This window comes from Scardinius erythrophthalmus, assembly GCF_964197995.2.
Source record: "Scardinius erythrophthalmus genome assembly, chromosome: 5".
Lineage (NCBI taxonomy): Eukaryota > Metazoa > Chordata > Actinopteri > Cypriniformes > Leuciscidae > Scardinius > Scardinius erythrophthalmus.
Window position 1 is genome coordinate 35,440,461 of NC_138225.1, and position 27,962 is coordinate 35,468,422.

Sequence of the window (27,962 nt, forward strand, 5' to 3'; positions counted from 1 at the left end):
CTCTAATACACAGACAGTATAAATGTATGTAAAAGCAAAAGTTTTATTGTTACATCATAAGTGACAGAATTTTCAACCTTATTATCCTGAATTCAGCCCCCCCATGCCTCCACACTCACAACTGCGCCACCCTCACCTCCAGATGACTTCATCTTTCTCGGATATGTTCACTGAAGTTGTTAAAAGGTGGTAAGAAGATGTAGGCTTAATGACAGTTCCATTCATTGAATGTATAGTGAAGTTTACAATGTTACAATTTTTGCATTAGTTCCACAAATGCATTTTTAAAAAATCCTTCCAAGTATTAATTCATTTGAAGGTCTCCGTTGTTGTATTTTGCGCTTCATAATGCACCACACATTTATGTATTCTGGTTTTATTTACGTTTTACACAACGTCCCAACTTCATTGGAATTGGGGTTGTATTTCTCATGTTCATTTTAACCATAAAATAGTGTCCCACTTTCCCTAACAAAGTGTCCCACTCAACCTGATTGCTTCCAGTTTGCTGAAGAGGGTGTCAGATGGTGTTTAAAGATGAACAGTTTGTTAATAAATACATAAATTGGAAAAATTTCACCATAGTGGCCTTCATTACAATCTATTTAAACAAAACACATACAGTTTTAATACATTCTAACTGATTTAGGTTGTTTAAAATGCAATTTACCAAAAAGTGTCCCACTTTACCTGACTTCACCCTATATAAAAACATGCATAGTGAGCAACGTGATTCAGTTTATCTAGGCTTAGCTAAACAGTTTACATGTGGAATATATATATATATAATTATGTTCACAGATCAGTTTTGGAGAATATAAAATGCAAGCTCATGTACTAGCAGCAATACTGCCAAGACATGATAACACTGCTGCAATACTGGCAGTTATACTGTCATATGGAGATTACTGACATATTGTAATTGTGGCTCGTTGGTCTAGGGGTATGATTCTCGCTTTGGGTGCGAGAGGTCCCGGGTTCAAATCCCGGACGAGCCCGATATTTTGACTTGTTGTGTTGTGGGGGTTTTTCATACTTGATTGAAGCAACTTGAGGGTAAGTAAATGATGACAGATTTTTTTTTTTTTGTAAACTATCCCTTTAATCATCATTAGACGGTTGTGCTAGTAATGCAGAGGTCATAGGTTCGATCCTCGTGCGAGTTGCAGTTTTTTGTGCATTATTCTCGAGGGCAAGTCAGAGTGGTGTCTACTGATCTATATAGGCTAGGTCAGTTGTGTAACAAAAGTTTAATCGAGGCGCTAAAAATAGCATGCTTGCCGAAATAGCTCAGTTGGGAGAGCGTTAGACTGAAGATCTGAAGGTCCCTGGTTCGATCCCGGGTTTCGGCAGTTTTTGAACAAGTTATTCTTGTACATTTCACAGAGCCACGCTATCCTCCTAAATAACATGGTAAGGGAGTAGGTTAGCACTCTAAACTTTGAAACCAGTGATTCTTGCTTGCTTGTGGCAAGAACATTTATGGAAACCTCTTTTTTTTGGGTGCTGATGAAATCTAAAGAAGCTCTAGCATGGAATCCCTCTGACAGTTCCAAACAATATTGAGAAAAAATGGCTCCAAACCCTCCCATGGCTTCAAACCCTCCACTGGCTGTCCACCTTTATGTTCAAGAGAGAGTGACTTATACTTCTGAGCCTGATGGATATCACTTACCTCTTATAAGGTTCCATGGTGTAATGGTTAGCACTCTGGACTCTGAATCCAGCGATCCGAGTTCAAATCTCGGTGGGACCTTCTCTTGTGAGCAGAACCAAATCTTAAGATCGTTTTAGAAACAACAACCCTCAAAAGCTTGTTTATGGATTATATTTGTACTGTAACAAGCCCAGACTGTGTAATTAGAATAGGGTGTATAAATGGAAAAGCCTCACTTGGAGAATGCGGGCATCTTCCCTTCTTTTGCGCAGCGAGCGCTCTACCATCTGAGCTAATTCCCCTTCTAGCCTCTATGCTAATTAAACAAACAAACAAACAAACAAACAAGTAATTACCATATAATAAAAAAGCAATTACCATATATTAAAACTTTTTTTAGCGCAATTTTCCACCGGACAAAATTGTGATTGTTAACTCATGATTTATGTTCTGTCTGTGCGCACCAATCTTGCACTTCTATCTACTCCTCAACCAGACCACCTAGAGACTTCGGGTTTTCGGCATTATGTTAAGGAAGGTCTAATCTCGGGAACGCACAAAAAAAAATCCAGGAAAAGATTTACTATCTCTTAGTGTTGTGATCCCATGACTTGAGAAAATTGTGCTAAAACACTCACTGAGTTCTTATTACTTGTTTAGCTTTTCCTTGTTTTCCAATAAATTATCAATTTACCTTTTATGTTCACAAGTTTACACATTTGAGTGTATATTAATTAACATATATATGCTTAAAGATTTACACATATTACAGTTTTTCTCGATTGGTTTGGCTCATTTCTTGAAACCGAGATGACATTCTCAAAATAACATGGACAAATCTCCAAACCACCTTGCAATTGTTCACAACAGAATGTCATTTTTCATTGGTTTTATCAAATTGCAAATGCTTTAGTACATGTCTCAAGTGACTCTGTGCTTTTTTTCAAATGATTATGTACAAGTAGCTACAGTTAGCACAATGAGCCCACATTTAGCACATTTTCCAAATAAATAGATCTTGCTGATCTAAACTGATTAGTTGATTTTTCAGTGAAATGGTTACTCTCTCCAAAACATATCAGCATGGTTTCATTGTGTAAGTCATCATATGCACAATTGTCTGTTCAACTGTCAAAATTAGTCAAAGATATAATACCATGAAAGAATTTCTTGGAACATTTGATAAATTTATGACAGTACTTGACAATCAATCAGGTGAAATTAGAACTAACGAAGGAGCAGTTTCCCACATCTCAGATGACCAATCAAACAGTTTGTTTAGTTACCTGACAGGTGTTGTCTATGACAAGGACTGCTGCCAAAAGTATATAGACAGAGCTTGGCCCGGGGCCAGTTTCATTTGCAGTGTGAACATGGAAGCACCTCGCCAAGTACAACAGCAACTTCCTGCTCGAGGAAGAGGAGGAAGAAGAAGAGGAAGAGGAGGAGTGAGAATGCGTGGAGGAATAGGGGGAAGAGGCCGAGGAGCACGGAGGCACCATGATGTCCCAGATGAAATCCGGGCCACCCTTATTGACCACGTTATAAACCATCGCCTCACAATGGCAGAGGCAGGTCGCCGAGTGCAGCCTAATGTGCCTCGGTCTACAGTCTCCTCCATCATCCAAACCTTTCGCAGGGAAAACAGGTACAGAACTATTCTATTGAACTATTCAGTGTTGGTGTGTGTGTAGGCCTAGAGTACTGTAATATCTTCATGTGATGTTATATGATACTATAAAAATGACAAAGAAAAAAAATGGAGAAAATACTGTGAATAGTATTCCAGTCACTGTGCAGTGCATCACACTTTTAGTACCATAAAACAGCAGTACAATTACATTGGTAACTCATTTTGTAACAAATTTACAGTGTTGACCTTTGACTTGTATGTCTAGGATTGGACGACAGCCTCAAGTGGGTGGCAGAAGAAAACTTCTAAATGAACAACAAGAACGAGAAATATGCAACATGGTCATTGCAAATAATGCCATCACACTGAGACAGATTCGTAATGCAATCCTAGACAATGTAATGTTCCAAAATATAAACTCTATCAGCATCTCCACAATAGACCGGGTATTGAAGAAACATCAGATGACCATGAAACAGATTTACAGGGTACCATTTGAGAGAAACTCTGACAGAGTGAAAGAGCTGCGGTACCAGTATGTGCATGTAAGTCAACTATGGGTTGTCTATCATTGTAACACTATTACAGTAAGACATGGTTACCACTTTTTTTTGTTTTGCTTTATCCTTTTTACCTTCAGAATCAACAATATATATAAAAATATAACAATGTGTGCCACTATATCAGAAAGAGGTGTGGCCACACACATTCCCAGTTTAGGGCCCTACAATACACAAAAGCTCCTCAATTTTTTGGACCACCTTTATACTGATCTGATCCCGGAAAATGAGAGAGGTGAAGAAGGACCTCAGCTACCACATTATGTCATTGTGTGGGATAATGTGAACTTCCACCGTGGCCCACGCATCAGAACCTGGTTCACCAGCCATCCCCGGATGCTAATGGAGTTTCTTCCACCTTACTCTCCTTTCCTAAATCCAATTGAGGATTTTTTTTCAGCTTGGAGGTGGAGGGTGTATGAGCATCAGGCTCAAGACCAGAGGGCCCTGCTGCATGCAATGGATGCTGCATGTGAGGACATCACAGGGGATCAATGTAGGGGATGGTTGAGACATTCACGCCGTTTCTTCCCTCGCTGCATCGCAAGAGAAAATATCCGTTGCGATGTGGATGAGAATTTATGGCCTAACAGAGAGCAGCGCGTCGATGGCCAGGAGGATGAGGATGGTGGCCAGGAAAGAGAGGGTGACAATGGTGACCACTGAAAATATTACTGTACTATAGTTCTGAAACTTTATTTATAGTATGGTAGGCTGGAGTTTTTTTTTTGTTTTTTGTTTGTGTTTATAACTGTTCACATTTACAGAATCCTGTATATGTTTTCACAGTATGTTCTCTAATGTTAACATTTCTTTGTACGAATAAAAATGTTTACAGTTTCCTTGAGTATGAGTGGTTTATTGGAGGCTGATTTTACTGTAAAATCTTTTAGTTTTATTCATAGTGGTATTCTGTTGCTAGACCTGTGCCTCAGTGACAAAACGTCTAAGCATTTTGACTTGCAGTGCTTAAACAATGCCAAAGGTATAATGCATTTTGGGGGCATTGACTATTTATATGAGAAGGATATCTAGTTTTGACACATGGATAAACTGTTTTGGGAGAGATATAAGCTTTTGCAGGGGATCCATGGTGTTGTGCTAAACCATCCAGGTTATTTTGACAAAAGCACTAAATGAATGCACATGTGCCAAGGCAATTGAGAAGGATCTGTGCTATTTTGACTGTACTGACCTTTTATATGGGAAAGGAATCTGCTTTTGAAGCATGGAAGAAGAGTTTGGGGAAAGATATTTGATTTTGCTAGTGAGCTATAATGTTGAGCAGAACTGTAAGACTGTTTGGCCAAATGACCTTATGGTTTTGAGAATGTCATCTCGGTTTCAAGAAATGAGCCAAACCAATCGAGAAAAACTGTAAATAAAAAAAAATGTACCTTTAAATTAGTTACATCTTTCATTGTACATTTGAGTAATGTGGTTGCTTACAAAAAATTACCAATAGATTTACATGCAAAAATGTTGTGCCACTACAGTGTCATGAAAGGCGAAAAAAATAAGTTAATCATGCTGCTTTCACTTTTTTTTCTTCTATAAACCAAAAATGTACTGATATTTTACTTTACATTATAATGATCAAAAATCATGATAATGATGACCTCATGGAAACTGCATTGCACCAGAAACTGCATTTACCCGGTTACATTTACTTGAGTACATTTTTGGAAAATGTGCACTTTTAAGAGTAGAAGTCTCTTTTTTGGGGAGCATTAGTGATGCCCCATTCACAAATGAATCACTCTTTTGAGTCGATTCTGTTCAAAGACTTGATCAAACAAGTCTTAATTGGTTTGTGAATCAGTTTGAATTATTTGTTCAGTTTCCTGCACGCACTGAACCGTTTGATGCGGTTTCTCACTCGGAGTCGAACTAGGAAATTTAAGGACATCAGGAGTGTTGGATGAAGTGGCTGTGGACCTACAGTCAATTGAAAGCAAATCGGCAAACGGTCCTATTGTTTGTCAGCGATGAAGATCTTTATTAGTTGAACAACTGCATATGTGGTCTGTGAACGACTCCACATGTACAGCTACATTCGATTTAATTTCATACAGGTAATACAGATTACAACCAAACAGATTATTATGCCAAGTACATGATACTACTCCACTACTAAAAAAGTATGACATTACCAGTTTTATGGACATATACCTTCATTTATACATTAAATAAGATACCATTGTTCAAAGAGTATGAAATACACCCGCTAACCCGCAATTTGTGGTATTTTTTCTTGAGCATTATGTAATATCAGCATACAGATAAAGTACCACATAAACCTTGTTGATCCTATTATCATAAAAAAAACAATTATTTAAATGTCACGTGATTGTGCAAAAAAATTATAGTATAGGTAGATATCAGTATTCAGCACTCTTGGGTTTTTTTTGGGGGGTCCATCCCCTACCTACTTACAATTATCCTGACCACACGAAGTAAGCAACCTCATCCAAATCCACTGGGTAATCAGTAAGGTATATGGGACCTTTGTCAAAATACTCTCCCTTGTAACTTCTCCATCTGCCCGCAGGAAGATATATATCTCTTTCTTGCTTGCCTGGTTCAAGTACAGGAGCCACCAAAAGGTCATCTCCTATAAGGAACTGAGAGTCAATTTTGTAAGCTGCTTCATCATCTGTTGCAATCCACCAAAGAGGGCGAATAATGGGATCCCCAGTGTACAGCACTTCCCCAGCAAGCTCCAGAACCCGAGGGGCTACAAGAGACTTATGGAGAGCAATGAACTTATTGGCGATTTTCACCACCTCATCATCATAGTGCCATGGTGGAAGTGAGAACTGCATGGCTGGCATGAAAGCTGAAAGCTCTAGCCAACGGATGTACAGCTCACGATCTGGAAGTCCAGTGAGGTTTGAATATGCATTTCCACCTATTATGTCTGGTAGTACAAACTGGTAGCCTAGAATGCTGATAGTAAGTACAGTAGGGATTATAGATTTGAGGCCTAAGGTGTATCCCCATTGAGAGTCACGGTCAATAATTCTGAAGAAGCAGGAGATGTTTTGAGATTGATAGCCCGACCGCAGCTCTGCGCGGTCATTGAACGGTATTGCCATCTCAGTGTAGCGGCGGGTAAAAGTACTGGGATCCTGCAAAGGAACAAAGGTACTGAACTGCTGGGGTAAGTAACTTGTTTCTCCTGCATCAAACATGAAAGATGCCACTCCATACTTGTTTTTGAGTGTGCGGAGATTCAAGGCATACCAGTCCCGAGCTTCTGGATTTGTGAAATCCAAAATTCCAGCTATACCATTCCACCAACGCACCAAAGCGGGAAGCTGGCTATCAGGCACTCGTACAAACAGACCTCGCTCTACTCCAACACCAAAATTGACAGAATTATAGTTGACAAATGGATGAGTCCACAGAGTAACCTGGAAGCCATCTTCCCTTAGTTTTTGAAACATGGCTGAAGCATTGGGGAACTTGATTGGATCTAACTCAAAGTCCCCGTAGCCACTAGTAAATCTATCGTACAGCTCCAGGTGACTGCAGTTGAAGCCATTTTTTTGTATGTCAGATGCATATTTTAAAATAAATTCTTGGTTGACTTCTTCTAGAGCTCTTGTAGACCACATCGGTTGACTGAAGACAACTTCTGAGGGAATCTTATTGGGCTTGTTGAAATATCGCCGTACCATGTACTTGTGTATAGAGGTGACGTCAAGGCCGACACATACTCGATAGCTGAGTGTCACATGATGGGGTTTACCAGGGTCTGGCCTATAAGGGCTGTCATCGTATCGAGCTTGGAACCACAGAGTTCTGTTTGTTTCATCCCAGCCAAGATGAAAAGGAACAGAATTGTTAATTTTTATGGCTGTAGCATTGGAAGAAAGCCAGTAGCGCTCTAAGATACCACCAAACGCCTGGTGATTGTAACGGATATCACCTGTAATGAAAGGTTTGGGTGTTTGCTGTCCTTTTAAAACTATTGGCCAATGCTGCGACCAAGTCTCCGCGCCACCGTACCAATGTGATCCACTGCAGGACATGACATGCTCCACCAACCGATGCTCCTCTAGCTCGTCCCAACGCACACGATAGCACTCAACTGTGTCTTTAGGCTTTACTGTTTCTATGAAGAAATTTATATTCCCCGCATTTGATTTGTCACAGGTGAGAATCTGTCCCTCTTTCGAACACGAGTCCAGATCAAGGGTTCCAGACCTAAAATGGACAAAGAAAAACACTGTGACTCATAATCATAATTAATCAAATATATACGTAATCATAAATACAAGCATAAACAACAACATTTAAAAAAAAATACCTGAATGCCATTTTGAAAATGACAACACCAGCTTGGTTTCGGATGACAAAACCGTCTTTGTTAAGGTCTAATCGTTCAGTCGTCAGACGGTTGGCCTTTTGAAGAGAAGCGTAGTAGTAGCACCATGCTACCATGGCAGCAATAACCAGTAAGACTCCGAGCGCACTTGCTGTTATCACCGAGCGGCTTGGTCTGCTAACTCTATTCCGCCTAGGTGTCGAGTAATGGCTCATGGCTCCAATGCCAATATCTCCAACAGTTGCTGATACAATCTGGTACATCTTTACAACACTTTTATGCACACAGCCTTCTGTAAAATGTTTCTAACTCATGAGCAGAAAGCAGACTGTTTTAGGTGTGCTGCACATGGGCTGCACATGGTTGAAGCTGCAGTTGGCCAGGACAACTTGAAAATTTGCCATGCCTAGACATATTGAGACAATAATATGAAAGGAATATTTTAAAGGAATAATATGAAAATATGCAGTTCTTCTTTTCATGCAAAAATACAATGTTTGAAAGTGATATAGTAGTGTAGGGAATATAATGCAATTTATGCAGTCCTCTTTATGGTTTAACTGAAAATTAAGATTCTGTCATCATTTACTCATTCCTCAAGTCGTTCCAAATAAGTTTGTCTTTCTTTCTTCTGTAATACGTAAAACATTCTGAGAAATGTCTTATTGTCTTTTTGTCCAATGGAAGTCAATGGTAACAAAAATGTAGTTACCAATATTCTTCAAAATATCTATATTCTTCAGCTTCAATTTTATTCTGCTGAAGAAAAAAAAGTCATTCAGGCTTGGAAGGACATGAGGGTGAGTAAATGATGAAGGAATTTTCCTTGAACTGTGAACTATCCCTTGTAGACATGATAAACTGCATGGGGAAATCCACAATTCTCAACATCTGTGAGACACAAAAGCAGATTTAAGCTGTTGTTTTTACTCTACAGCAGCTGAATAGTCCTCTAGGCGTGTATTGAACCTAGTTTCCAATACAGGGTTGTGCTGTCCAGTAACAGGCACACTCTATGTGGATTTGATGGACATTTGCAACCGAATAAAAGTCTCTGCTGTAATTTAAACAATTGTATTTACAATTTCAATGTTGTGTTATCGTGGGAATTAGCTAGTTGCAGCAGTTCTAGTTCAGCAGATTCATCCTCATCACTCTTAGCACCAATCACAGGAAAAAAAAGATTTCAACACTTAGCAAGTGCTCTCTGACACATCACTTGACAAATTAAAGTAGCCTACAGTAACACCGCTGCTAGATAACTAGTGATTGTCTTGCAGATGAAAGTATTTCACTTTCATTCTACAGTTTTTGAGGTATTCACTTGAGAGAGCACAAAGATTTATTTGTATGTTATTATGACACCTTAATAAATATACATGAAGCAATATATTTTCACCAGTTACTTACATTTTGTGTCCAGATGAGATAATTCGGAAGGAAATAAGCCTGCTACAATACAAAACAAAGAATAAGTGAATATTTTACTTCCACTCAACAATTGTAGTTCCTGTAGCCTACTCGCCTTGAGGTCTGAGGATTCACTAACATCTTCTGAAACGGGTTACACAACGACTACGAAATTAAACTTTTCAGAACATCATATGTGTTTTAAGAAATAACCTTAATCTGATAACGACATTAGGACTACACGTCGGTCAAAATGCTCTTGCTGAACGTTCATGAATGCAAAAGCAAGTTCGACCTGTTTTTTGTGAATCATGGGTAATGTAGTATTGTGAGATAACAGATCTTTTAGTTGATGATAACACAAAACTAAGGAAAGCAAACACGAAATCTCTGTATATAGGTCAGAAAAAAATATTTAGTAGCATTGTTTATAACTGTATTTTCCCAGAATCTGGTTAGTATTGGCTCAACCAGGTTTTATGTTTTCCATAACACACATATTCCACTAGATGGCGGTGAATAATAAGAGGAAATGAACGTCACAACAGCTTCAGGACAGCTTCTCTTGTATTTCTTGATGGTTTGATGGGAGATTGCAAGAGAGTTAGCAGTATTGTGATTCTGATGGGAATATACAAGACCTGACAAAGACATTTTAATTTTTAAAAAGTTGTTTAATAAATGTAACATTGTGAGTGAGAATGTACTGTATACAACCCATGACCTGAACTTTGCCATTAGTCCAAACAAGCTTTATCTCTGGACACTGATCAGTGTCAAAACAAATAAGAAAACATTCACCTCAGCAAACAGAAACTGAAAATTGCTACCCAGCAGCATGCCGCTAAGCAATGTCAACACATTACAAAAATTAAAAAGTATTTTCTGATATTCCTTACACAAAATACACAAAAATAAGACCGTCCCCAAACTGTCTCAAAGGTAAAAAAAAAATAAAAAATCATAGTGACTATATCAAGACCTATAGACACATCATACCACCTATAATAAGGAACAATGAAACGTGTGTCTTTCCATGAAGTCATGCATGGCCAGAATCTGCAGAACACTGTTGAGTCTAGGTAACAAATGTTCTTTTCTCTCTCCCAGTCTCCCTGTCCCCAGTGACACACAAATGAAAATATATCAGCCTGGGAATCGGTTAGTACTCAATTTCATTAAAATTTTCAGAGAAGCCTGAGTATGGGACACTGTCTCCAGGATCTAGAGAAAGAGAGAAAGAAAGAGAGAGTTATGCACAGTATAAACAACATATCTCTTACAGCGTCCCATATTACTGCTTCCTCAGGAAACAGAATCAGATATGGTAACAGTATGTTATCCCTCCATAGACAAACTCCAATGAGAACCTCCCTGAAGAAACCACCTGCCTTTTACTGCAGTTCAGTCGACTGACCTCACACAACCTACTGCAATACATCAAATAAAACAATCTGAGGATGAGGCGATGCATGAATCACTGACACTTCCTGTTCAACCTTCAGGTTATGTATTTGAATTCACTTACTATACCACGTTTTTTAATCCTATATATTAATTTATTCAAAAATATAAAAAGTTTAATAATATACAAAAATAAAATATAAAATACCTAAAAATGCAGGTCACACATACAATGACTTAATAAACCTTTTTTTTAAATGACCATGTCTTTAATATTTCATTGAATTTCATCTTGATCTTGTTTGGGGGTAATACAACTGTCCTGATATCTTAATACAGAATAAATCGTATTAAAATGATTTTTTTTTTTTTTTTTTTTTACTATATTATCATTATAATTATTATTATTACACATGGTCCAACCAACATGTAGAAATATGCAGGAAAAAATGTAAAACAGGAAATGACATCATAGAGAGGAACTCTGCAGATGCTTATGACTGTGTCAAGGTCAATAACTCTCCTAAAATATCAGATAATTTGACCTTTTTATGACATAGTAGTCATTTAAAATATATTTAAAAACCATTGTGTTGTCGTTATGGTAAACAGTTTTGTTCACTCACCTTTACATGGTCCCTTTTTAAACACAATATCATCGATTGCAATGTCACTCCTCACTGAAGATCCTCTAATGGCTTCAAATATAATCTGCAAACAATTAGGGACACATGACTTTATTTCTCATGCAAAAAAAAAGTAACACAGTGACCTTCCTGGCACTTCAAGCACCATCTTCTCAGTGATCAAATGGTTGCTTTGATGTGAACATTATAAAATCATTTTTTCAAAGACATTTTTCAACAAGAAAGGGAGTAGGAGCGTGTTTCTAACCCAATGCCTTGTGTAACACTCGTAATCCACTGTGGCTTTCATCCAGGACACACTTTGTTCTCCTTGTCTTGTCCAAAGCAATCTCTCCTTGTCCCCCTTATGCAGCAGGACGCTCAGGGTGCCAGTGCCTGAGCCATGCATGTGGTAGAAGAAGATCAGACACTGAGGGCTGGTCGAACCCCTCAGCTCAGTGGACATCAGTTGGGCTGACTGCTTGTGTAACATGTGAGATGCCTCAATGTACATGAAGTAGCCTTGAAGTCAGAGCAGGAAAGACTTAGTGTGCGCTGTCTCATGACATCAGCAGTTAATAAAGCATTTCAAGCTGAAGTATAAATCTGACTCACCTACCCCTAAGGTGTGGTCCCCCTTGGGTCCTGTGTAAGATGTGGGTGTCTGTCCCCTGATCCGCAACCAATGTCCTTTCTTAACTTTCTTTTTCTGAGTGTAGCCGCAGTCCCCAGTTTCAAAGTTACAGTGTCCAGGAGGAGGATTTAAGGGTCCTAAACAGAGCATAAAAAGGTTGACCTGTTTTAGGACAGTAAAGTACATATTACCACACTACACGTGAGTGAAATGGTTAAAAGCTTGTCTATTTCTATTCACCGCAGCCGGCACTGCCTATTTAATGTCTATGTTTGTGAGGGCAGATGTTCTCAATTGCCAGGGAATATATGCCTATAAACAGAATATTTAAGAACCTTAGACGAGGGCCTTGCCCATTTCTTAAGCCACATTGTTTAAAACGTGCTCACAACTGACAAGTAACTTCTGCCAAGCAACCTAATAGAGTTTACCCTTTAATAGAGCAATCAGTTGCTTAAATTTTTTACAAGTCATGGGTTTCACTTCCATGTTATCATGTTGCAACACAACTGGGTCAAACACCATGTTATCATTTGGGATAATTCTCAATATGGGGACAGTTTTAGACTAACCCTTATGAGTCGGTTTTATTATTAAAAGAAAGAACCAATACCAAGCATAACTTTTTTTCTTTACACTTTTATGAATGAAAAGGCACACATTATATCTTTAGTTGTTCTCCATTAAAGTGAGCATGTGTAAATATATACATGATAAATACATTTATTCATTGAAATTTTCCAACATTAGAGGATGTTTCACCACAATTATTAAGTGACGTTTGTAAAAACGATAGATTGCTGGATGTGCTATTTTCAGGAATTAAATTTTAAAAAGCCTCTAAAGAATTTGGTCCAATTATAGCTAATTCAATATCTACATGATATGTATGGTATGATATATCTGGTGCAAAAATATTATGTTGATTATTAATCGAAATTTTGCATGCAGTCTCCTATCTGGAACAATTATTACCTATTATGAGACATGAAAGCATACTTGTTTGTTGTGGTCAGATAGAGGCATTAACACGTTAGAGAATATTTATGAGGACACAGGGTTAAGGACACTCCGGGATCTGCAGTCTTGTTATAATCTACCTGGATTCTCATGGTTCTTGTATTTTCACTTAAGGCTTATGGAGTTCCTTGGGACAGACCTTTGACATCTCACCCCATGGCTCATTGGTTTGAATCCATGAAGGGGAAAACAGCCAAGGTCTCTATTATTTATGGTAGTCTTGTCATGGAGAAATGTGGAACTCTGGGTATTACCTGAATTTGGGACAGAGAGCTTGGAGCGCAGGATCACAGTTTTGATTGGGAAACAATTTGGTAAAATGTTTCAGTCTTTTGACAATTGATCCTGAGCCATGTATTTTCCTTCTTAATGATGTCTCATCTATCTGTAACCTTAACTTTAAATCAAAAACAGACTTTCTTATCTGGGTTAACAGCTGCCAATGCCAATAAAACTATCATTAGTTCTTGGTTTCCTCCTAATTCTTTGTCAAAACAGCAATGGTTGTCCTATTTTATAGATATTGTTCGTTTGGAGCGATCCACTGCCTTAATCAATCGAGCAAAGATTACAACTATTATGCACTGGAACCGAACTCATGACAGCTTGATTTCTAGATTTCTATTCTTAAAACTTAAGTGATCTAAAGTAATAGGATAGGAAAGTACACCATGATGTAGATGCAGGTTCTCTTTTTTTGGTTTTATTTTATATGTTTCCTTTTATTTTAATAGACACCTTACTAATCTTTATTTCAACAGGCACTTTCTGCCTGTAAATCATCTCTAACATCATGTATTTAGTTATTTTATTATTGTTATTCTTTATGTATGTGTATCTGTTTCTCTTGTGTATATCCACTTTTCCACTTTATATTTGTTATCAGTTATATCCTCCAATTAAGTCAGTGAACATTTGTCAGTGTTAATGCTGGTAACTTTGTTCATAAGAAAAGCACAATAAAGTATTGGTCCAAAACAATTCTAGTGAAAACTTTCTTTTGGAAGGTTTTTAAAATTCCTTGTGTGTGGTGGGAGGAAAAAGGAAAAAAAGCTGGAATTAACTCTAACCATGGAACACAACTGCCATCTGAATAGGGCTTTTCGCTGTTAAAAGGGTAGAAGTACCTGTAGCAACCCGACAGTCTCCAAGGGTCACTGAGATGTCATCGAGAGACACAACTCCACAGTCCCAGAAGTTTCTGCAGATGCTGACAAATGCTACCTTAAAGGAAAGTTAATAAAAAGTTACATAATGACAAATAAAGCTAAAATAGAGAGATCATAGTTGAGTAGTCCTAATCTCCTGTAATATAGCACATCATTTTACTCAAGAAAAAAGCAAAAACGGTCAATTAAGGTACACTATTTAACTTTTATTTTGTTAAAAAAATTACAAAATTTAAATAATGAATCAATACATAATCACTCCTTCTCCCAAAGTTTGTTTTGTATTACCCTGATTCACTATGTTAAGCCTATTATAAGTGTTTATATTTTAGATCTATCAGGATGTTGTTTTTTAGCAGGAAATTGTGTACATACGTCATTCGCATGTGTGCGTCTCATCATATCTGTAAACAGAGAAAAGTTGCTCCGGCTACTTTGATGCATATATGGTGTGGGAGTGGCATAAGTTAGTTGTCACAACAAGAGAGAAAGGTTGACATGGAACTCTAACAGAGTTCATTGTGAAGCGTTATCTGTTGTGGAGGATCATTTTATTATGGTTGTTGTAGCGCTGGGCTGGAATTTATAATGGGTATGCACAGTAACATCTTTAGCTAGGCAGCTTGAGATACTTTCCAATTTCCATCAAAACTAATTATATCTCTTAAGCCTAGTAGTGAATGTTTTATGAGCAGTAGGATCACCATATTCATCCGCACAAAGCCAAAGCACAACCAAAACAATGTTCTTCTGCAAAATGCATGCAGTTTTTTTTTTACCACTAGAGGGACAAACATAGTGTACCTTTAAGAGTTACTTGAATAGTTAATTTCTAATATTATTTTAAAAGAGACAATTCATAACCAACGTAATTTTTATTTAACATTTACAGAAACTGATTTTTCTGTGGTTTTCTCTTAAATGGCTTTGACATTTTGAGGAAGCACAAAATATTCCACAAATGGAAGCTCTAATAATGGAGTTTTGATGTTGTTTGCCTGCCACAGACTCTCCATTAAAAAGAGTCTTGCTCTTCAGTTATCAGAACTGAGATCCCTGAGATTACAACAGGAATTCACACACAGGGTTGACCCAAAGTCCAGGATAAGATTTGTTAGGGCTTATCATTTGGAAGTGACAAGAAAATACTTTACTAAAATAAAAAAGTATTAAAACTGAATTTGTACTAGGACAACGTCCTTCTATCACCTCTAATCTGAAGAACACTTAAACCTTCATGCTGTTCATCATCACACAATTTACACAACTGTTTAACTGTTTTTTATGCTCACCAAGGCTGCATTTATTTGATAAAAAAAATACAGTAAAACGTCGATATTGTGAAATATTACAAATCATAATAACTTATAGACTCTAAAATTTGGAACGGAGGTGTATACAGTATATAAAAAATTAAAAGCAGCCATGATCATCAACAGAACCCAGTCTTGAAGAAACATACCGTATTTACCAACAACCCATTCATTTTAAACTTACCTTAGTAGACATGGGCTTTAAGTAGGTGACTTCCACCTCTGTCCAAACATCTCTAGACCTCTCAGACACGGTCCAAATTTTCTCCTGAGCTACGTTGTTTTCATCATAGATATAGAGAGCCAGAGCATTATCTAATTTCATGAACCCATGCAAGGCATAGTAGAACCTGAGGCAGTATTTATGGTTCCCTGGCAGGGATGGTCCAAAAAGACGACCCACATACCCTGGACGTGAGGAGTAACGAGTGTTGGTCAGCAGAAAAGACCCTGTGGATATAATCGACAGACATAAGAGACATACATTTTAAATAAATAGTCAAATGGTTCTTTGTTCATATTAATATTTATTTATTATGAGTACTGATCAATTCAATTTAAAATGTGCATAAAAAACATATAGCTAGTAAATGTAAATATATGATATGTCACAAATTTGGTGATTTTATGAAAAAAAAACAGTCTCACTTCCGCACCAGTGCCTGTGGTGTGATCACCGATGCGGTAAACATTTGGTTTCACAGAGACCATGTTCCACACTGAACCTCCGGTCTGGTCCTGATAATACTGACACAGCCCCTCCTCAAAGTCACAGTTTGCAACAGAAGGGTCAAACGCTGGCTCTGAAACATGAGTCACATGAAACAGACTCACATCATGAGCATCTCCCACATGCACAGATTTTCTGTAAAACGCATGTAAACTGCTGACTAAAGGGAAAGTCGATGTGGTTGCTATAACAGGACAACAACAAGAAAATTTCCTTTTAAGCAGCCACTTATAGGCTGTTTTAGGTTGTAGGGTACAAAACTGAAGGCCCCTCTGAAAAAAAAATGGGACTACTTTCTATCCCAAAGTATATGATGGTGAAAAAACATATTTCTTGTAATTGAATATTGGTGGAGCAACATTTTTGTAAAGGTAAGACGGTTGTTTTGAACATAAAGGCAACTTTATTCAAGGGGACTTTTTATCCTTAATGCCTTTCACTTAATCAACAATTACTGACAAATTATTGATTCACTGAAACACATAAATAAGTTTTTTTTAAATCTCATAATATGTGTTAATTTCATCAATTCTCATTAGCTACATAAATCAGAAATATTTTTAAAGAAGTTGGCCTACATGTTAGATCAAATTACAACCTGATCTCACAGGAAAGCGGAACTATTTTACGAGGTGGCGATTTCGTATGAATTCGTACAATGTGAATCGTACGAAAACGTACACTTAAAAAAAAAAAAAGCATGAATGTTCACCCCTAAACATAACCGTCAGTAGGGCGTACACAGATATTACAAATCGTATAAATTAGATTGTACGAATAAGCCACCAATTCGCCAAAACGTAAAATAGCTACGAATTGGCATTAGATTGTTGAAAATTACCTCAACTTCCCTATTACATGACCTCATAGATCAGTATTTTGCAGTGCATAGCAATAACCACGTGTTCAAGAAAGTGCAATGGTGGTTTTTGTTGTCATTCGATGATATGAGAAAAAATCTAATCAAAAAGGTATTTTACCATGAGGAGCCTTTAGTCCAGTTGAACCCTATGTATTAACCCACGCATACCTCAGGTCTTTAGTGACCCGGGACGTCATTCACTACCCTCTTCCTCATAAATGTTTTAAAGTTAGACACCAACCTTTTTAATATTCATCAATCAATTAATTATAAACAATATGACAAGAAAAAAAATAATGATAAAAGAATGCCTGTTTTCCCATCCATTTTTTGTAAAAATTGTATAGGGTTGCTAATGACCTGAGGTGTGTAACAGTGTAAGTATATTTTTTCTGCACAACAATAACTAAGTCTCTGATGACTGAATAAGTGCAATTCACCTTTACTCCACAAGGTGACAGTGTCTGATACACAATGATGAAGTGACATTTCACTCATAGTTACCGCAGGCAGAAAACAAAAGAATAGGAAGTATCATCAGCAAAACTTAAAATGGTTCAGCGATTTACTGCAGAGCAAGTACTGAAAAAAACAAAAAAAAACAGAATATGTAATAATGATTGGAATTTTTATGATTTGCAGTTTGAAAACTGAAATCAACGCCATAAATATTTTATAGATATCTGTTCTGTGTGCATGCTTAAAAAAAAATTGTGCTTGTACATAGTCCTGGCTGTGTACATAGGAGAATCATTGAGCGATCAGACCGAGCACCAAAAAAATCTTGCAGCCAATCAGAAATAGGGGTGCATATGATGGGGGAGGAGAGAGAGTGAGCAAGTGGGAAATTTTGTAGAAAGACTATAGAAAGAGAGAAGGATGAGATATTACCAAAGAGTTAAAAGGTCAGAGGAATACAATTGGAAGAAGGGTTATGATCAGGCGAGGGCTAGGACCCCCGTTAATATTGAAAAAGCTTTCTAGATCTGGAGAGACATGAGAGAGTAGGAAGGCCTGAAAATGGACGCCGAGGTTGCTTTGTTTCTGCACGATACGTGAGTAACTCTGGTTTTGTTATGTTTCACAGAACCGAAATATGCTGAGGTACAGTTTGCTATTGTTGTTGAATCAAGGCTGATTCATCCATACTTGGGCAATTCCTGTGTTGCATAGCATGTTCGTTATTTTGGGAGCAATGAAGGGAGGGATGTGTTTCTTTTCCCTTAGTCTGTTTGTTTGGGTATCAATTTCAAATATCAGCAGTGTTTCTCAGAAATCGCTTACTGCACCTCTAAGTAATACTGACTACAGAATCCCAACCAAAAAGACATGTCTACAAAAGAGATAACGTGTTTACCAGGTTACAGTGATTGTTGAAATTAAACCATAAAACTTGCTAGTGGTTTCGAGATCTGTAAACAGCTGTATTGTGATGTTTGGGATTATACACAGTTGCATAAGTCGTGTTTAGTGCTTATTATGCAACAGCACCGCACTGACCTGTCTCTGTGTGGCAAAACTCTGATGAGAAAGAAATGTCATCCAGAGCAACATATCCACCACGGGCACTGTTGAACGCCACCTCAAACACCACCTAGTAATCCAAATACACTAATCAGTCTAAATCAGACAAATGAAGTACCCAACACGAAGGAAACAACAGTCCCCAAAATGATTAATTAATTTTGAAAACTGAAAAGTTTTAAATGGATTTAGTTTGTAACTCAGTGTAAAAGCAATTTTTCAAAAGGTTCAAAGAGTGGTGCATTAGTATTAACACTTCAGACGGTGAACTCATCTGCTGGAGAGAATCTCCAGACTCCACACACACTCCCACTCTCATTATTTACATTGTCTCCCAGAGTTGGCTGCTCACACTCAAACATGGCAGCTATAGCGCTAGCTCTTCACTTCATGTTTATACTATTCTTACAATGCAAAATAAACACTCCCATTTTCCCCAGTACAGAGATGACGTTATGTATGGTTTGAAATAGATCAACCTTTGAACTATATTTGAAAATTACCAAAGGTATCTGTTACATTTATTACAGTTCATAATCAAAGCAGTTTTGATTACATTTATATGGTCAGTTTTCAGTAAAACTATTTATATTTGATTTGGTTACAGAAAATATACACCTTTAAAACACTTACTGACCCCAAACTTTTGAACGGTATAGAGTCAGTGAGGTTTTTCTGGGTTTTTTTGGCAAAAACGTATACTCCATGAATGCATTAAATTGGTCGGTAAAGACTATACACATACATGAAGACTGAAGTCCTGGCTGCTGAAAATTCAGCAAAATATTTAAAAATCATACCAACCCCAAACTTTTGAACGACAGTATATATTCCAATTAGTTACTAATGTCATAATATGAATATTAGTCTAAGTTAATGACATTCGTTACTAACTTAATGTACATTAACAAAAATCTACTAATCTATTATTGAAAATTATTGCATAAGTGTTAGCCATTCATCTACTGGAGTTCAAAATATATTTATATAGAGGGTGTAAAGAACCCTTCATAGAGCATTAATTCATAATTGTTTGACTTAAACTTGCCATCTATAACATGACATAAGTCTGCACAACGTCTTATATATGTTAACCGTGCAATAGGCCCCTTTTATAAATAGGTGCTAGTCTTGTTAGGATAGTGTTCTTGCGTATACATGTGGGAACTACAGCTCTTAAGCCATGATAGTGTATTTGCAAATGGCTTTAGTATGTTTTGGGTAGTTAAAACTTGTACTATTAAGTAGAAAGCTTACATATGGATAGTATCAACATGTGAATGTTCTGTACTGCGTTCATGCATTTGCTGTGACCTGTAGTGCAGAACATGAGCAAAAAGTTGTGAAGAAAAGGTCTCCTGGATTTATCCCAGGCTAAAATAACTGTTGTGTTTAATTTTACTTTATAAGAGATTATTTTAAATTAACAGCAATTCAATTGTTTAAATGGATTTTTTTTTTTTGATGGAAACTAAATGCACCTTTTTTTTCTATTCTATTGGCGTACAGTTTATATTTAAAGTGGTGTTTTTGTCTAATGTCACCATACTGTCTCTCAAAATCTGTCTCGCAATGCAGTGATACATACAAAATTCACTGACCTCTAGAGGATGTGGTGCCTTTATATCCACTTGCACTAACTTCCAATGTGAGGTTGCATACACATCAGGTCTCCATATCTCTTCATAGTGGCCCAGCTGGTCCTTAGTGAAGACTGAGAAGAAATTCCCAATGGCTTGGTCCCGTTGATAGTAAAAGGACAAGCATCCTGCCATTGAAGTGGTAGTCATTGGTGACACCAACTTGGCCACCTCTTGGAACCTTTTAGCATAAATCGAATCCACATACATGTAGTGACCTAGTTCAGAGTGGAAAAATTAAACAAAGCATATTCACAAAGCACATTCCTCGGGGTAGAAGAGTAAGCAAGCTCCAAACCAAGAGGATTGTGGGTTGAGAAAAGCTATTGTATTGTTGGAGAGCCTGGTTTGATTCATTCCAGCTCTTGCACGTGTGCAGTGGAGCTATTCTGTCAGTCTGTATTATTACCTCTTTCATTGTTCATGGTGTGGTCATCTGGAAGGTTTGACTGAGGGTCCCGGGCCAAACTCCCACCCACATACCAGTTTACATTGGGATTCCACTGATTACTGTAGCCACACAAGTGATGCTCCTCAAAGTTGCACTCTAAAGAGAAATGAAAGATTATTATTAACGTGTTTTGAGTTTACAGCTACAATCATCATCCTCTCGTCCCTCATACCTTTCAGGAATGAAATCAAATGGGTTTGGATACACACACGCACAAATTACAGAACCTACAAAAAGCTCAGTTATTATTATTTTATTTTTTTTGTTATTCAGTGATATTACTCAAAATATAAAGCTGGAACTAAATGCAGAAAATTAGTGTTACAGAAGTTTTTCAATTAAAAATATTTAACATATTTTATGCTTCATGCTTTTGTTTCAGTTGTTATTGTTAAATCAGATCAAATTGCAAGGGGGTGCAGAAGTTTTTCTGCTTTGAAAAAGTAGGGCATGACAAAAAAAAATATTAGCACAACATGGTATTCCTGCACAAAGTTTGGATTTTTAAAGCATCATGGATGCTGTGGTCCATTGTACTGGTTAAGAGTATAAAATCTGAAGATTTACCTATACAGTATCCAGGGATGATGTGTATTTCAAAAACAGCAACGCTATTTCCCATTCCTCTGCTGGGTTTAGCCTCAAATAATAGCTAAAAGTAAAAGTCAAAAAGTAATAAACAAAGAGAAATGAAACAGTTTGGGCTGCAACAGTTAAATATGCACCGATCGCTATCAACAGACAAAATGTTTATTTTATTATCCAAACCCTATAAAACAATCTTTATCTAACTCATTATGACAGGGCACAACCTCTTCACTCTCTTTCAGTGATTCAATAAATCATAAATCAAACACAGCTTCAGTTTTACACACAATCTAATTTTAGAGTAAATATAACATCAGAAGGTTTACATCACACATCTCAAGTCAAAACTAGCATAATAGATCCACTTTCTTTCCAGTCATAGCTCATTACAATTGTTATTAAACAAAGTCAATTTCTATTCCTTTGTTTATAAAGGGCAAGTATTACGCTCAGTCTGTCTTTCCAAATGTAATTCCCAAAAACACTGAATTACTATTTGTGTAGTAGTACAAGCGCTTGTCTGATCAAGGGAGAGACGTATCCACTGTAGTATTTACAAAGGGCTCTTTTGTTCACTCAGCTCCACTCAAACTCTCTTTTAAGATAATGGTTCTCAAGCAAACTATGTATAGTCTTGACTACATTATGTCACACACACACACACAACCCCCTTGAATTCCTTTGCATTCGAACACAGAAGTGACTGTGCCATGTCAGGCAGATACCTGGTAAGCCCCAGACATATTACGGAGGTCCACGCTAGCAATGAGCCAACTGTCTGAGGGTTTCTCCGCCGTCCATAACACGTAGTCAAAGTTCTCGCCCTCGGGTCGCAAGTGCAGTTGAAGAGAGCCTGAGCCTGAGATCTGATAGACCAACCGCATACAGCTCCAGTCTCTGAGCTCCAGCTCTGGGCTGACCAGGACATACTTTTCTTTCTCACCAAAAGATGACGAATCTGCTGTGATGAAGCGACCTGAAAAAAACAGAAGAGTCATAATTTCAATATTGGTCTAAGAACAGAATAGAAACACTTCCAAAATTTAACATTCAGTTTACATTTAGTCCTGTTAATTTCATTGCAGGATAAAACAATGGATCTGGGTTTTCAGATCCTGGAATTCAAATCAATCTAATGATCCAGGGTCTCACGGGGTCATCAGTAATGAACAGAGACCTCTTAAAAACGTAATGAAATGAATGGGCGACTACTTCACCATTTTAAACTGTGTGTCAAAAAACAGGTGTGATCCGTATCAGGTTCTCCAAAATAAAGTGCATGCAATCACATCAAACGGAGACTCAGATGGGATACTCAAATGGTAATTTAACAGCCCGTTTAGTCTTCTGACTTTAACAAAGCGACTGTTTAGAGCACAGAAATAGGTTACGTTGACATTTAAACAGTTTATTAAAGAAGAAATATCAGCTGTCAGAAGTAAAGTAATCATATACGTTGTGAACGTATCCAATTTCCTCGTTTAATCTGCATCAAACCTCGACATGATGTAAAAGTGTGTTTGCTGCCGTTAGCTACAGTGATCACTGATACCTCCAGATGTTCTCATGGTGATTCATTCCAGGTGCCAGATGAAAACAATGCCTTTTTTTCTTCTCTCTTTATGACCTCTTGCAAAAACACATAGAATGTCTACACTTTGGTTTGTCCCTCTTTTGGGATCTCATATATTTAATCCTTGAGCAAATACCAATCGTTAATGTCCCATTTTTCTACCCATGACATCAGCTTCTGAGGTAGGTGTTTAAAATAGTGAAGTCATGTCTTTTGTAAGGTCAATTGAAATTAGCCCCCATTTTGTGGAACTATATTGGTGTTGTTTCTTTTTCTACTGTAAAACAAGTGGCTCCATCTTAATTCAGACATCCTTATGATGAAATCACGCACACTATATGCATACCCTAGTGTTCACATAAAAAAAAAGAGATATACTTTGGGATTAACTAGTTCGCTTATAAACCAAAGTATACTATAGTGCATTTAGTGAAGAAACAAATAAAGGATAAAGTGCAATTCTCGCTACACACTCAAACCTCACTGCAGCAGCTGTTATTCAGTGGCTGGAAGTAGCCCACCTCCTTCTGTCATGATTCTGCCATCTTGTTCTTGATTTTCTCTTGTCTTGTGGCAGAATCATGACAGGCCCATGTTTTTATGTGCAGCACATGGCCATTTGTTTGGCCATGTGCTTGCGTTGTCTCGTCACGTTACCCCGCCCCCTTGTTACCCTTGTTGAGTCTTCATTATTACTTCACCAGTGTCACCTGTTATGTTATCATTAGTTCCCTATTTAATCCCCTTGTGTTTGCTGTCCTGTGCTGGTTCATTGTCAATCAATGTGAGATCTGTCCGTGAGTAAATCTGTTGAGAGTCTTGTCTAAGTAGATGTTTGATCCTGTTACTGTTATAGTCAAGTTTGTCTAGTGTTAGTCTAGTTTAGTCATCCCTCGTCTGTCTTGCCCTTGTTTTGCCCCCTCGTGGGTTTTGTTTTCTCTGTTTTGTCACAATAAACTGTGTCTGAGCATTCAGTCTGCTTTTGGGTTCGTCATCAGCCTCCTTCCACATGACACCTTCTGATTCTTAAAAAGAAAAAGGGTTAAATGTTAAGATGAACTCCGTGAATGTCTGTTGTACATCTTCAAATTCCTTAATGATTTCTACAGCTGCTGAAAATGTCTGGAGAAACAAGGTTAGCAGATCCCCAGATTCAGTTTTTTCTCATAATTTCCATCTCAACTCCTTCTAGAAATGTTCTGTTACATTTATAGTTTTTGGCTGCCTGTACATTAAATAAATGAATATGACTGATGCTCTAAATGGTATTATTTAAAGGCACACTGTGCAGTTTCCGTTTTTCTCAAACAGCGCCCCCCTAGAGTCGCTGTGGAGTACTTGTATTTAACGTTACTGTCGTAAATACCACTCACGCAGAGCCGTCTCTGCACTCTTCCGATCGCGCTTTCTTCGTTTTCTTTGCGTGCTAGTGTCTTCCATAGAGGCTGCTTCATATGTTGTTGAAGTATGTGACGTCGTGCCGTAAAGCAAGTCGTGATTCTCGCGAGACTTGGCGGGGCGCCACCTCTCAAACCTGCATTGCTGGTTTTGCAAATCCCCCCCCCCCCCCCAAATGGCTCATTGTCTTAATTCATTCATTAAAAATTTTGTAAAGTTCCTTCATTTTCCAAGAACTAAGACGTCTGTCTCTGCTGTGTTTCCAGTACAAAGTTAGTGTTGTCTAGGAAACCAAACAGAGACACATTGCCCAGTCTTGTTTTATTGACCTGTGGGGAAAAACTCACTCCAAAAGCAGGAGACACCAGACAACTGCCCACGGTATGTTCACTGGATTACACTTCTTTCATCATACTTCGGTCAACAGTCATTCTAAAGCATCTCCTCTGTTTTCCCCAGAACAGCTGAGCCCATCCAGTTGTTCACCAACCATCATAGTTTTTGGCAGAGGACAGAAACAAAATTTAAGTAATGATAACAAAGCTTATTTTTAGAACAGAGCGCCGAAAAGTACAGTTATGGAAAGTGCTCATTGTGCTTAAAGTACAATAATATTAAGGTAAATACAAAGACAAGTAACATGCAAGGTATAGCATGACAGCTGTCTTGTAACATGTGTCACTTGCGAGATGGTGGACTGAGAAGAGTTATAGCACGCATGATCTGTGAAACATCTCTGGCCAGTGTGCAATTAATAATCTATGGAAATCATTGGTTCCAATGAACAGAGATCAGATAATGCCATCATGTAGAGCAGGCTCACTCAGTGAAGTGCAGATTACAACCATCAAGCCGTAAATGGTTAGATCACCCCAAAATGAAAATTCTGTCATTAATTTCTCACCCTCATGTCGTTCCAAACCCATAAGACCTTCATTCATCTTCGGAACTCAAATGAAGATATTTTTTATGAAATCCAAGACATTTCTGACCTCTCCATAGACAGCAACGCAACGCAACGACCACTTTCAAGACCCAGAAAAGTAGTAAAGACATCATTAAAATAGTCCATGTGACTCCAGTGGTTTAACCTTAATGTTAAGAAGCGATGAGAATACTTTTTTGGACTCTAATGAAGAGTTTGAGTTATATTAACTATTTTAAAGATGTCTTTATGCAAGATATCATCAAGATAATCGGCGTCTAGTACATGTATATGATAAAGGGATAGTTCACCTAAAAATGAAAATTCTGTCATCATTTACTCACCCTCAAATTGTGAGTGAATAAATAATGACAGAATTTTCATTTTTGAGAGAACTATGCCTTTAATTCTGAGAGTTTATTCACATGTCAAGTGTTTCTTTTCAGGATATGCGCATTTTCAAAATTGGCAGTAAAAAAGTTGTATGGAAACCCAACTGATTGCGCATATGTTCCGTTACCTTTCCCTACCCCACTAACTTGCCAGATCCATCACACCATTGTTCCGGGACCTCATAGTTTACAAATTAAGCACTAGTCCAGACCTCACGCCTATAAACATATCATCAAAGAGAAGAGATGTCCTTGCAAAAGGAAGGGAAAGTTATATTGATTAAAGATTACAAGGGCACATGCATTTAAAAAAAAAAATTATGTGCACAGATAATTCATTTCATTTATCAACAACAATTGTCAAAAAACAATTGTCAATTTTGAATTCATAGTGACTTTAAGGCTGTTTTTTTTTTCAGCCTAATGATTTTGGAAAAATCTTAAAGGGATAGTTCACCCAAAATTACTCTCCCTCATGTCGTTCCAAAGACTTTCGTTCACCTTTGAAACACAAAGATCTTTTTGACAAAATCTGAGAGCTTTCTGTCCCTCCATTGACAGCTACGCAACTACCACTTTGACGCTTCAAAAAGTTCATGAAGAGATTGTAAAACTAATCCATATTAATGGATTAATGGATTAAAATTTTCAGAAGAGACTCAATCACATTGATCAGCGAACATAAACAGAAGCTCAAGAGCAAAGTGCAGAGCAGTAAGCAAGAGCGTCCGAACAGTAGCTAAGCAGGAAGCAGGAATCAAATGCGAAAACAAATCTCTTGAAGCTCAAACGTGCATAACATGAGAATGAACCTCATTGGTTCTTGCAGAAGCTCAAACATGCTGCTTTACACACAAGAAAGAACCTCATTGGAACTTGCAAAAGCTCAAACGTGCTGCATAGTTGATGAATGTTCATGTGAATAAAAGGCTAAATTCAATCTGTTCATCATATAAAGCAATTGTGATGCTTCAGAAAATTTTGGATCTCAAATGAACTTTTTGAAGTGTCAAAGTAGTATTGCATAGCTATCAATGGAGTGACAGAAAGCTTTCAGATTTCATCAAAAAGATCTTCATTTGTGTTCTGAAGATTAACGAAAGTCTTACGGGTTTGGAACGACATGAGGGTGAGTAGCCTAATTAATGACAGAATTTTCATTTTTGGATAAACTATCTCTTTAAGTTTGAGATTTCTACCAAGTTGCGGTCTCTGATGACCAGACACTTTTAGGGCAGAAAAAGAATAATTGGCAAAACAGTAGGTTACATAAGTTCTTGAACCCTTCTCATACCTTCCTCGTTCATGGTCCAGGCAGCATAAGCGGGATCAGACGTGTAGCCGCAGCTGTCCGCGTCAAAACTGCACGAGCCGCGCAAAAGCTGCGTCTGAGCCCGCGTTAGAAGAGCCACTGCTGAGGATGACATAACATCAGATAAGCACTAAACTAACGTCTTAACGAGAGTTAACTCGCTCTGTTATAATATGTTATAATATCCCAGATATATAATAGCTATAGCCTATCTGGGATAGATGTACAAAAAGTCAATTCAGCAACAAACAGACAATTACAGTTTTTTCCATTAAGAAAAGTGACCTACCCAGAAGGGTTGAGAAGTGAAGCAAACTCATAGCGAAAGTTGCAGGGATGCTGGAGTGGAAGAGTGAAGTTTCCACTAACGCAGATTAGCGTACGGCAGCGTGACTGCGAACGCTGCATTCACTCTCCATGCTTGACTCTCGACTCAGTGCTGAACAGACAGTGGGAGGAGGGAGTGGTTGTTGAGGTTTCTATTTCAGTACAGGCAATGGATCTCCCTTAAGTAAAGAGTTTGCCACTGTGTAAACGTCTGCAGAAATCACATAGGCCTAATTCTAATCATGCAAGTAATGACACACAGTAGCTACCTATTAAGAATCAATATGTCAACTTTTGAATGGGGTCTTTTTTTTTATGAAATTCAGCTATTTTTTTTGTCTTATCATATGTAAACATCTTTTATGTAAAATATCTTATTCAGGATAGTAGCCTACTAAATAAAAAACAACTTGCATTTTGTATGATCCCTCTTATGTTAAAATAATTAACATTTTGCAGATTCTCCTAGGGGTATGTAAAC

At 37.6% G+C, this 27,962-nt stretch overlaps 2 protein-coding genes across 3 annotated transcripts; both read right to left on the reverse strand.

Moving 5' to 3' along the window:
- Positions 1-5,942: 5,942 nt before the first annotated feature.
- LOC308690978 (myogenesis-regulating glycosidase) lies at positions 5,943-8,515 on the reverse strand. The gene is made up of 2 exons (XM_081365787.1): positions 8,166-8,515; positions 5,943-8,062 (listed from the first exon to the last, which is right to left on the reverse strand). The coding sequence occupies exons 1-2, from the start codon at positions 8,444-8,446 to the stop codon at positions 6,289-6,291; spliced, it is 2,055 nt and encodes a 684-aa protein (XP_081221913.1). The 5' UTR covers positions 8,447-8,515; the 3' UTR covers positions 5,943-6,288.
- Positions 8,516-10,257: 1,742 nt separating this feature from the next.
- On the reverse strand, positions 10,258-27,599 carry mamdc2a (MAM domain containing 2a). Of its 2 annotated transcripts, XM_081365405.1 has the most exons (14): positions 27,444-27,599; positions 27,137-27,256; positions 22,280-22,530; positions 21,534-21,618; positions 20,925-21,062; positions 20,477-20,733; positions 18,852-18,945; positions 16,416-16,562; positions 15,944-16,209; positions 14,405-14,501; positions 12,239-12,394; positions 11,892-12,145; positions 11,624-11,708; positions 10,258-10,817 (listed from the first exon to the last, which is right to left on the reverse strand). In XM_081365405.1, the coding sequence occupies exons 1-14, from the start codon at positions 27,472-27,474 to the stop codon at positions 10,756-10,758; spliced, it is 2,043 nt and encodes a 680-aa protein (XP_081221531.1). In that variant the 5' UTR covers positions 27,475-27,599; the 3' UTR covers positions 10,258-10,755. The 2 variants fall into 2 exon arrangements, with proteins under 2 accessions (XP_081221531.1, XP_081221532.1); XM_081365406.1 differs by lacking the exons at positions 10,258-10,817; positions 11,624-11,708 and having other exon boundaries at positions 11,948-12,145; positions 12,243-12,394.
- Positions 27,600-27,962: the final 363 nt, after the last annotated feature.